At 36.3% G+C, this 12,645-nt stretch overlaps 1 protein-coding gene across 1 annotated transcript; it reads left to right on the forward strand.

Annotated features, from left to right (window-relative positions):
* Positions 1–771: 771 nt before the first annotated feature.
* LOC143858941 (receptor kinase-like protein Xa21) lies at positions 772–8,206 on the forward strand. Its single transcript, XM_077369645.1, has 2 exons — positions 772–3,478; positions 7,812–8,206. The coding sequence occupies exons 1-2, from the start codon at positions 772–774 to the stop codon at positions 8,204–8,206; spliced, it is 3,102 nt and encodes a 1,033-aa protein (XP_077225760.1).
* The last annotated feature ends 4,439 nt before the right edge of the window (positions 8,207–12,645 follow it).

The raw sequence follows: 12,645 nt of genomic DNA on the forward strand, positions 1-12,645 counted from the left end.
GACTTTCGTGGACCCCCCCTTGAAGGGAAAAAAACCAAATACTAGACTTTGAAATTTGGAGTCCAGATTCCAAATCCAACACCAACGCGAATGCATGTGACATGCGTGTACATGGAAATTAGGAGTCCAAATTTCATGAAAAAACGTTAGCTAGAGGGAAATAATTGAAGGGATTGACGAGGTCAATTGATGGCTACATCACCAATCACTATAATCGAGAGAACATACGATTTTCCCGCGACTGGTATTCTCACGATGGAGAAATTTTTTGGACTGGAGTTAAGAGTACAGAAATTTAATTGAAAGGTGACTTTCGTGGACCCCCTTGAAGGGAAAAAAACCAAATACTAGACTTTGAAATTTGGAGTCCAGACTCCAAATCCAACACCAACGCGAATGCATGTGACATGCGTGTACATGGAAATTAGGAGTCCAAATTTCATGAAAAAACGTTAGCTAGAGGGAAATAATTGAAGGGATTGACGAGGTCAATTGATGGCTACATCACCAATCACTATAATCGAGAGAACATACGATTTTCCCGCGACTAATGTATTTTCACGATGGAGAAATTTTTTGGACTGGAGTTAAAGAGTACAGAAATTTAATTGAAAGGTGACTTTCGTGGACCTCCTTGAAGGGAAAAAAACCAAATACTAGACTTTGAAATTTGGAGTCCAGATTCCACATAAAGGTCTAGTGAGATGAAATGGAAATGGGTAGACAAAAGAAAAGGTGTATCTGTTCAGCACAAGAAGAGCTTCAACCAGGATGGACCTTTGGTCATTTATCCTCTCTCTAAATCTCTTCTTGGCTATGAATGTACTACTTTCAGAATCTATAACCACCACCACCTTACTAGGAAACGAAACCGATCGAATAGCTCTGCTCGCTTTTAAGGATGGGATAACGAGTGATCCTCTTGGAGCCTTATCATCATGGAACCATACTCTCCATTTCTGCCAGTGGAATGGAGTCACATGCGGTCGGAGGCATCAAAGGGTCACTGTATTGAACCTTAGTGGGCAGAACTTGCTTAGTGGGCAGAACCTGGTGGGTACTCTATCTCCTGCCATATCCAACCTCACCTTTCTTAGGGAAATCCACCTCCAAGAAAACAGCTTCAATGGCCAAATATCCCAAGATATTGGCCGTCTATTTAGACTGCGACATCTTAATATGAGCTATAATTCCTTGGGAGGGGAAATTCCATCCAATCTCACCCACTGTAGGGACCTCGGAGTCATCGATTTGGGTTACAATGAGTTGACAGGGAAAATTCCCATCCAACTTAGCACTCTACCGAAGCTATCCGGGTTGTTTCTTTCTCATAATAATCTCGAAGGGAGCATTCCACCTCAACTAGGGAACGTTTCAACTCTCACCCTTCTCTATTTATATGCAAATAGTTTGGTGGGACCCATCCCAGATGACCTGGCCCGAATTAATAACTTGAAACGGATCGTCCTTTCTGGAAATTTATTATCCGGTACGGTTCCTTCCTCTTTTTATAATAATCTCTCGTTTCTTGTGGAGTTTACCGTGTCACAAAACCTGTTAAACGGAACCCTTCCACCCAACATCGGATTCTCTCTTTCTAAACTTCGATATCTACTTTTAGGAATCAATCAATTTACCGGACACATTCCAATTTCATTATCCAATGTTTCAAGTCTTGAATGGCTTCTAATGGGAGGGAACCAGTTTAGCGGACCAGTGCCTGAAAATATTGGATGGGCAAAGAACCTACTCAAACTTCAGTTGGACTATAATTACCTAGGCCTTGGTAGAGCTGATGACTTGAAATTTATCACTTCTTTGTCCAACTGTAGTAATCTAAATGAGTTGTCCATACAGAGTAATCATTTTGTTGGCCTATTTCCCAACTCCATAGCCAATCTCTCAACTCACCTTTATTGGTTGTCAATAGGACAAAACCAAATTTCAGGTAACATCCCTAGTCAGATCGGGAATCTCATCAACTTAGAAAATTTGGGTCTATATGAAACCTTCATCACGGGTTCTATTCCCACTTCAATTGGGATGCTCCAGAACTTGCAACAACTCTACTTGGGAGATAATAAATTGTCCGAGAAAATCCCATACAATATTGGAAATATTACTCGATTGACCACCCTCGATTTAGGATTTAACAACCTGCAAGGGACCATACCTCTATCTCTTGCAAACTGTACAGAACTTTTAGCATTGAGTCTTTCTCGAAATAACCTTCATGGTACGATACCAAAACAAATTATTGGCCTTTCTTCGCTATCAAAACTACTCGCTTTGTCCCAAAATTTTTTTACTGGTTCTCTCCCATCAGATGTGGGTAACTTGCAAATTCTAGAGCAATTGGATGTTTCTCAGAACAAATTGTCAGGTGAAATCCCAAGCACTCTTGCAAATTGTAAGAGCATGCGACAACTTTATATGCAGGGTAACGCCTTCCGAGGAGATGTTTCGTCAGTTTTTACTACATTAACATCCATTGAAGCCCTTGATCTTTCATACAATAACTTCTCAGGGAAGATTCCAAAATATCTAGAGGGGTTTAAGTTTCTACAGTATCTAAACTTGTCTTTCAATAATTTTGAGGGTGAAGTACAAAAACAAGGGGTCTTTGGAAATGCCAGTGCAATTTCAGTCATGGGAAATGATAATCTTTGTGGTGGTATCCTAGAACTAAAGTTGCCCACATGCCCAGTGGTAGCTAATGACAGACGAGGAAAAACCCATGTTTCTAGAGTAATCATCCTAGTAACAAGTGCGGTTGTATGCTTGATTTTCTTATTGTGTGTCCCTGCTTCACTTTACTGGATAAGAAAGTCAAGGAAGAAACCATCTTCCCTATCTTCTATGGAGGGCCGGCATTTAAAGGTTTCTTATGCAGAGCTTTGTAAAGCAACAGATGGGTTCTCTTCAGCCAATTTAATAGGCACGGGAAGTTATGGATCAGTTTATAAGGGAATCCTCAGTCGCATTGAAAATGTTGTTGCTGTCAAAGTGCTCAACCTTCACTTAAGGGGAGCTTCAAAGAGTTTCATAGCTGAATGCAACGCATTGAGAAACATTCGTCATCGAAATCTTGTGAAGATCATAACTTCTTGTTCAAGCATCGATTTTGGAGGTAATGATTTCAAAGCTCTCGTGCTTGAGTTCATGCCAAATGGGAGTCTAGAGAAGTGGTTGCATTCAAAATTCGATGGGCAACATAAATTAGGAAGTTTAAACTTCATTAAAAGATTAAACATAGCAATTGACATAGCTTATGCGCTGGATTATCTTCACCATCATTGCCATACACCGATTGCTCATTGTGATCTAAAGCCAAGCAACATTTTTTTGGATGAAGACATGAATGCTCATGTGGGTGATTTTGGGTTAGCCAAGTTTTATCCAAGAATCATTCAGAGCTCATCTGAAGATCAAAGCAGCACAACTGGATTAAAGGGAACTATTGGGTACATTGCTCCAGGTAATAATTTTATCAATTTTCGTCATCTTGTCTATTCTCAATGAGTTTTATAAAATATTTCTCACTTATTAGGTATATAATGTAGTGCAACAAAGGCTAAATTGGCATCTTGAACCAAAAAAATTACTGGATAGCATTTCTATATTTATTGACAAAGTATATAGGAATGTTATTTTACATCAAGTGGTCTCGTACATGTCACCCGAATAATAGGCAGCCTTTTTAGTACCTATGACCATGAGTTGTTTATGCGAAATAGTAGTATAGAAAATGCTAATCATGTAAATGGTTAAAAAATTATAATTTTGGAAAAATTCAGAGAAGTAATTATTCAATTATTCAATAAAATCTCTAATATTATTAGAAAATAATGAGAAATTTTGTAAATATATTTCCAAAAAACCCATGACTAATGTTTCTCAACAAAAAATGGCCCAACACTCCAATGATGAATCAAATCATGCTTCTCAAATGAGCTAGAGCAGTAAAACACCCCAAAGACCCATGAGAGAAAATATATTCCAAAGAAAGAAGCAAAAGTACCATGAAAAGTACCTTTTTCAAAATTATCCAACTTTTCAAGAAGGACCAAAACGCCCTGGAGTTGGCCAATCGGAAGAGCCCCTGTTCGATTGGATCCCACTACCGCTGGGCATCATTGCTATAGCCTGAAACCATGTGTGCAACCCCTTTGCCATTTCAAAGATTGGGTGAACCATTTCCCAAGATTGTCTAGAGCTGGACGATCGGCAACCACCCTTGAACGAAGGTATAACACTCTGAGGAGTGTGACAAAGCCGAACATTTAGCAACTACTCATCCACGAAGGTATAACACAATGTCTACTCTTGCATTTGTAGATTTTGTGGTTACTGCATCTGTAAATTTTGTGGTTACTGCATTAATTGTGGGGATTTTGGACTTAATAAGCCTAGGATTGAGCGTCGTAGGAGGTCGGCTAATGAGGCGGCTAATATTCTAGCAAAGGTAGGAGTCCGTAGGGAGTCCATGTTAGTCGTGTCGCCGGTTATCTCACCTATCTAACATGCTTTGTAATGGGTCTGCGGACCACTTTTAAGTATCATGTACGGGACATCTTGTCCCCGCCCAATACTTTTTGTCTATTAATGCAATGTCAATTTTTAAAAAAAAAACATTGAGTTAGGTCTTTGTTTTCATTCCACTGGTTCGGACGAAGGGTGGGGTCAAGTAGCCACTTTCTAGCATCGGCCTCACAAGGATTTCCAGATTAATGACTGCCGCCAAAGATCCCAATTGGCGCATCACAAGTTCACTCCACGCCATCTGTTGAAGGTGCACACACTTCCCTCTAGATGTCAGTGGAGTATGGTTCCCACACTCAGAACCTTTGCTTTCTTTCTAATAAATAGTTGTTTATATTAATCCCTAGTCAAACATTTCAACTTTTGGTGATTTTTTTCAAAGAAAAGTGGTTTGGAAGAAAGATGAACTATGTTCTCCAAAAGAGCTTGAGCACATGACAAGCAGCACTTTCCTAGTCTGGTTAGATGGTTCTATACAGAGTCATGTCCGGGACTTAGGGCTCATAATCCCTATTTGGTGATCCTAGGGTAATAAGTGATGAATTACCTCATTCCTTCTAGGATCGTAAGAATGCGGTGTGTGTGTGTGTGTGTGTGTGTGTGTGTGTGTGTGTGTGTGTGTGTGTGTGTGTGTGTGTGTCTGTGTCTGTGTTTGTGTGTGTCTAATCCAAGGAATGAATTTTTGGCAATCCTCGATCGGAAGAGAAAAGATGGAGGAATATTTATACTTGCCATACGTGATATATGGCAAATCTAGAATCAGGAAGAATCAGGAATGCAGAGGCTAGGGCAAGGCAAGAGTAGCATGTGGGCAAATCCAAGGAATGATTATTGTTTAACCAGCTACCAAAGGTTGTTACAATTCCAAACAAAACTCTCAGTAGCTCATTAAAAAGTGTAAAACAATGTGAGTCTTACTCATAATGAAAACATGGTCATGCGAATAATTGTAGCCTTTTGGTAACTATCCTAAGTTCCATTTGTCAATTATCCTAAATTTAAGGTGTTTGCTAAATATAAGTCAAGGAGGTTTCTAATAATTTCTAATAATAAATACGAGACTTTTGGATTAATGTTGTGACTGAAATAGTTTTTCTCTTGGAAAGGAAGGTTAAATGATGCCATTTCCCTTTCCGAGACACGTTTGGTTGGTGTGCACTATTCATTCTACTTCCTTGTGTTTAATGGATTTTTCAACAATTGCCTTTTAAGTTGCCTCTCCCAAGTCAACATGAAAGTGAAATTAAAGATTTGACATTTTCAACTATTTTGTTTGTACTTAGAAAATGACATCATTTCACTTTCCTTCTATTCTACTTATGTTTTACCTTATCAGTAGTATGAAATTAGATCTAATCTACTTTTGTAGTGCTTTTGCTTGTGTAATCACTGGGACTTGGTTGGTTTTAGATGAAAAAATCATGTTGAGAAATTATCATGGTCCAAAATTGGCTAGCATTTTTGAGTAATACATAGTGGAATGCTATTCATCACTTACATGACTTGATTGGCCGAAACCCATGTTATATTGATTTTTCTAAATGGGCGAAGTACCCGTGTGGCACACATACGTCTCAAATTGTACGAGTCTCTAAGACAGTTCTAGATCTCTTTTATCTGTTTTCTGTTTTACTGGATACTACTGCCACAACTTCATAATTATCACACATTTTGAATTTTACCCATCCTATTAGTAATTTTCTTAAAAAAATCAAATATTATATCTACTTAACTTATAAAAATTTAAATATGTTACTGGTTGAAATAATATTATTATGTAAAAAATTAAAATTTGACAATGGATTAAAATATTTTGGTGAATCTACAAATCATTCTTTTTGAGGTTTGCTGAATTTGACACTAGATAACCATGTCAGATTCTGACACTCTTACCTATACTAGGGGCGGAGCCAGGAATTTGCCCCACGGGGAGCGAAAACTAGTTGTTATATAATAATCAATAAATTATCTTAAAGTAAAAAAATATACAACAAATTTTAATTCAAATAACTTTCAATTTAAAAATTATTTATATTTTTTTTTCTGCCCACAAAAAATTTACTCAATTAAATCCAATGATTTTTCATGTTTTGATGTATCATAGTTACTAAAGATACGAGATGATGGTTCAATCCTCATTTCATTGTCTTCCAAATTAATTTTGAAGCTCTCACAAGTCATACGAGTTATGAGTAAATAAGCATTCGTAGCCAATAGAAGTATAGGCCACGCCCCCATCAAAACATGAGGGGAAGTGATATATCCGCCCTTTTTTCTAGTTGGGACCCAGCTTATGCGTAGGCTTGGGTGGAGATAGTGCGATGCATGCACAACATCAAAACATGTGTAAAATGGGTGGGCCCCACCCATCCTATGCATATGGTGTAAAAAAAATTACGCCGTAGAAAAAATTCCAAACCAGAAGATAATAATCAGTTTTAGATTCAAAATCAATTTTCAAAATCCAAAAACCAACAAGGCCGTTCCACTAAAAATCTAACTCTTACTTTTGTAATCCCTTGTATACACCTTGTTGGGTATCCATATATGTGAGTCACCCGATGATGTTTTACAAGATCAATGATCTTGATTTCATATTCATGTTCACTCATGTCCCTTTCTAAATCCCAAAATTATTTGGGATGATCATAAGAAATGACCTTGTGTACCATTACCAAGTAGAGGGCAATTTTGTAGTTTTAGTTACAAAACATGGGCACAACTATTGTCTCTTTAAATCTCAAAATTGCTCCTTAAAGCAATCATAAAAACTTTCTTGTATGAGGGCAATTTTGTAGTTATAGTTATAAAATATGGGCAATATAAGTAGAAGGAACAAACACCCTTAGAATATAAAAAGATATTCCGTACAACGACAAATCGGCAATGCTCTCTTAAAGCGTAACTTTTCGTTTGTAGAAGGAAAAAAATGGTTTCTTTAAGAAAAATTTTAGGCAAAAATCGAGGGGGGGGGGGGGGGGGCGCCCCCCTGCTCCGTCCCTGACCTATACTAATGCAACATAGGACATAACATCTATATTTTCTTTCATTGTGCTAAATCGTTTCTTATGTGTTTCTCTAAAAATTCAAGACTCTTTCCATGCAACTTAGGTTTCTAAATGTGAAGAGATCATTCAATTATCTATCATCTCTTTGATAAAATTTTCACCTTTTTTTCAAAATCAAACCTCATATTTTCTTTTAGTTTCTAACTGGTATCTTATATCCTTTATCACAACAAAAAGTGTAAAAGATGTGTGGAATTACAGAATATGGGGCAGGTGGTCATGTGTCCACAACCGGAGATGTGTATAGCTATGGGATTCTTTTATTAGAGATATTCACTGGAAAGCGCCCCACAGATGAAATGTTTAAGGATGGTCTAAGTCTTCACAAACTTGTCCAGTTGTCTTTGCCTGATCGAGTGATGGAGATTTTGGATCCATTAGTTCTTGTAGATGATGATGAAGGAAGAGCCACAAACATTACTGAGAATTACAATGACAAGATACGTCGTTTGCAGGAGTGTTTGGTATCTTTAGTGAGGATTGGAGTGGTGTGTTCTGCAGAATCTCCGAGAGAACGAATGGAGATGGGAGGCGTTGTAAAAGAAATGTGTTCTATTAGAAACATATATCTTGGTGCTGAGATCCACAGAGAATGATGAAATAGGGCCTTATTTCTCACTGAAGGTTTATCTTACCTCAGTAATTTTTGAGATACTACGGAAAAAAAATTTTCACTGCTACATCCGCTTTTGTTTCCCATTGGACAAAGATTACTATTTTACATGTTATTTCTTTGATGTATTTGTAAGTTAATGTTATATTATATGCGTTTTGTTTGGTGGTGCCACTTGCAAGTAATGTTTTTTTCTCATATCTATATTTTCTTCACCTACTAATACAAAATTACTATCAAATTTTGAGTGTGAAGGTTTCCAATGCAATACATTGATCATTCCATCTTGGGAGATTTATGGAAGATGATTACCAAGCCATTAATTAAAACAAGGTAGCTAAATGTTGGAAATTAAAGATAAGTTTGTGGAAGAAGGCTTTATTCTTCATTATCCTTTTTTCTCCTTTTCATTTGAATTTGTATGTGATGAATGCGTTTCTTCACATTCAGTATTGGAGAAACCCTCTCTCCAAGTTTGTATGGAGTGAGATAGGCCTATTTTGGTGAGAAACACTCTCCTATTTTTTCTTCTTTTCATTCTCCTTTGAATTTTTTAGGTTTTGTTTTCCTTTCTCTTTGATTTTTCCTTCCTTTAGGCGACCCCTTGATTTTTTCCTTTATTGGACTCATCACGCACAAACCAATTAATCCCATAGTTAGCAAAACGTGTTTCGACAAAAAAAAAAAAAAAGGACAACAAAAATTCGAGTTTAATAGGGTGCTGGTTGAAAAAACGATAGTAAAAAAACAGAAACACAAGAAAATGAGTTTAGAATTTTGTTATTTACAAAATATGGTGGTGCTAAAATTAAAAAGTTGGCCGAAAAACGTGTTTAAAAAGTTTAAAATGCATTTTAAACTTGTTTAAAACATTTTGCCTAAAAAAAACAGAGTTTTATTCTTTGTAAAAGTTTTAAACGGCACACAATAAAACAAAAAGAAAAAATACCGTTTTAAACAGAGTTTTGCTAACTATGATTAATCATGAAAAATAAAGGGCGTTTTATATTACTCCCTTATGTGCAATATAAAACCAGTTTTAGGAAGAATAAAGCCTAGAACTACTGTCCTGATGGGTGAAGAATACCCTGTTTTAGGAAGGGTGAATGGTACAGCACCACCTTCTACTCTACTCTAACCACATGAAAATAAGAAAAAAGTTTTCAATTCCAATCCATTGAGGAGTGATTAATTGAGATTTGAGGTTGGTGGGTTCTCTGTCACATTATAAGAGAAGTAAAAACAAGAGAAATGATTTTAGCACAACTATGTTTTGATACATGCCCGCATGTATCTTGTCTTTTAGCATTTAATTGTCAGGTAAGTGCTTTTTGGGGACAATAAAAGCCCTTTTAAAGCTCTTTAAATATAAAAGACAAGAAACATGAGTCTCTTGTGTCAAAAGATGTGTGTGTTGAAATCATTTCCGCAAAACAAACAGCAGGTGACAAAAGGCAAAAGCCATTTATTGTTTGTTTTGCCTCACTCTCCCACTTCCATTTTCATTTTCATGATAGTGTGTTGACCAAAACAAAAGCTCTTCAATTGGAGTTTAAAACCATCTCCGGCTGACACTATTTTTTAGGTGTGATTCTATATTCAAATCCATATCAGGAATCCTGTAACTTAATTAACTCCTTAAGCCAGAAGCTACTTCCTTCCTTGCCTTTCATTTCTTTGAGGATGAGCTTTTTTAATTTATTTGTATCAATAGTCATCCTCAAAAGCATGTTTACATCCTAAGGGAAGCATTGCAATGCAAGAGGCCAAATTAACTTTTTCTTTTCTTCCATGTGATTAATTGCAGCCCTATTTTCCTAGCATTACTTACTTCTATTTGTCTCTTCCTAAGTAATGAAAAGGGGTGCATTCATCTTTCCCTATCTTTAATTTCTTATCTTTTTATCTTATCCCACTTGATAAGAACAAACAACAAATAAATAAATTTTGTTCGTATCTTCATTCTGCGTGTCTAATGAGAGAGATTTAGAGTGATCCTAAATTATAAACGGAGGATCACCCCTTGGCATTGTCATTGTGATTTCTCATGATCCGCCCATTGGAATTTCCATTTTTGTCAACGTGGATGACCTCCTCAAGATGTGTTTTAATTTTATTTATTTATTTATCTTTTATATTATTTTAAATTCAGTGTGTTTATCATATTCGCATGAGAGAGAGAAAGAGCTTAAGGTCGTTTTTGGATTGCCAGAAAAAAAAAAATTTCATAGGAAATTTCTTCTTAAGGCTCTATTTCTTTCGATGTAAAATTGGACGAACATAGAACAAATTTTACGTCCAATTTTACGTCGAAAGAAACGGAGCCTACACAATTTTTTTCTTCCCACAATTTAGAGGGAAATAATATGATTATCGATAATTTAGGGGGATGTCAACATAAACTGATGGTCCCTGTCAATATAAATCAGGTTGTTTCAAGTTACCTTTTTTCTTGTTTGAAAAAAGTAGAAATTTTAGTGACACTTTCCAAACTTTTCAAGAAAACTCCAGTTAGAAAGAAGCATGTTTGAGTGTGGAAAAACCCAAAATGATGATTTTTTTTTTATAGAAGCATAAATTTTAAAAGTTAGATACGAAAGATCTAAGCTTAGTTATTTATTAAGCTTAAAACAACAACACTAGCTCGCACACAAGAGTTTTCAACTCATATTGTTACCGATTGTTGATGGAAGGGCTAACTTGCACAAAGCCCAGGTCTAGTTTTAAACCAATACGATACATTAAATGGTCCAGTTAAGAGCTTTTTCGAAGCTCATAGTCTAACGTATAAAGATTCAAGTCTTCTTGTCACCGAATAATTTTGGGTAAATCTGAGATTCAACAAAACTGCTTGTCTTTTAATATTTAAAGCGGCACACATGTAAACTGATAACCTATAATATTGGTCGACGAAAAAGAGTAGAATGGTCATTGCACAAAACTCACATTAATATAATAACCCTAATTGCTTGAACATGTAACAAAAATGGGCAATTACTTACTAAGAAATGATATCAGCACTACCATGTTTTGATATTTCCACTAAAGCATCTTGTCTTTTAATATTTAAAGAGCTGTCAAAAGGTTATTACAGTTCCCACAAGAAAATTTAAAAGAAAAGACAAGCTGGGAAAGTGCAACTATTAAAACATGGTTGTGGTGATATCATTTCCCTTGCTAAAATGTGACAAAAATGGGACAGGTGGTCCTTACCACTGCCATATGTAAAAACATCAGCGATTACTTTAAGCTAATTTGTGGTGGTCAATAAGGATGATAAGAAACGAATGAATGAATGCTCTCTTCAATTGAGAGTTCTTTAAAAAGGGAAATTCTATCTAAGTAATCACAACTGACCGGTCTCCTGGATAACTACAACAGTTACACGTGGGATCTGGATAAATCCAATCCAATACTGACCATTGTTAGCAAAACTCCGTTTTATTACTGTTCCATTTAAAACTTTTATAACGAATAAAATTCCATTTTTTTTCGGCAAACGTTTTGAACACATTTTAAAGGCGTTTTAAACATATTTTTTGGGCCAACTTTCTTATTTGACCCCACCATATTTTGTAAATGACAAAATTCTAAGGTAAATGACACCCCCCCCCCCCTCTCTAATCGGACTCAATACTTATTGTTTGATCTTGATGGTAACTAACTTTGGCCATAAGCTGAGATTAGATCATTTACACAATCTTTTGGCACGAATTTGCTTCTAATAATATTTTTGAGCTATTTTACCCGTTTATGAGGGGCTCACAATTCGACAATAATGATATTTATATTTAGGGGATTGACATTGATATTCCCACTCCCTATCGACAATAATCCCACACCTTTTTGTTATGTAATTTTTGGGGAGTTAGAGTCACTAATTTTAATTTCCAAATGATTAGGAGTAAATGTCAGTAATTGGTCTGATATGGTGCATTCAATTGTTGATCGGAGTACTAACAAGTTCCAACGACTAATGTTGAGGTATATTAAGCCCAAAAACATTGTTGACTTGTAGAAATTTTGGGGGTTTATATTGAGCCCTGAGATATGGACTAGTAGAAATTTTGGGGCTTTTGTATTTGTTTACACAAGAGACCAACTTATCAGATGATGACTCGTTTGGACCGAGTTAATAAAGTTATACCCCAGGCAGGCATTCCACAGGGATCATTGAGATGATTTTGGGTTACAAACTACTTAGGTTTAAGCTCAACAAATTAATGGTTTGGATCTTCGAACTAAGTGGCCTAGTGAATTTTCTTTAAAAAAAAAAAGCCGTGTTATAGGTGCTCTGGGCCCGGTGTATATTTTGTTGCATATGTCGTAAGTGAGCATAAAAAAGGGCGGCCCAGAGCACTAGGCTCCCGCCATTGCAGGGTCTAGGGAGGGCTAGATGTATAATGAAATCCGTAGGTGAGC

This window comes from Tasmannia lanceolata, unplaced genomic scaffold, assembly GCF_043159265.1.
Source record: "Tasmannia lanceolata isolate RefF3 unplaced genomic scaffold, GAP_Taslan_0.1 ptg000029l, whole genome shotgun sequence".
NCBI classification, from domain to species: Eukaryota; Viridiplantae; Streptophyta; class Magnoliopsida; order Canellales; family Winteraceae; genus Tasmannia; species Tasmannia lanceolata.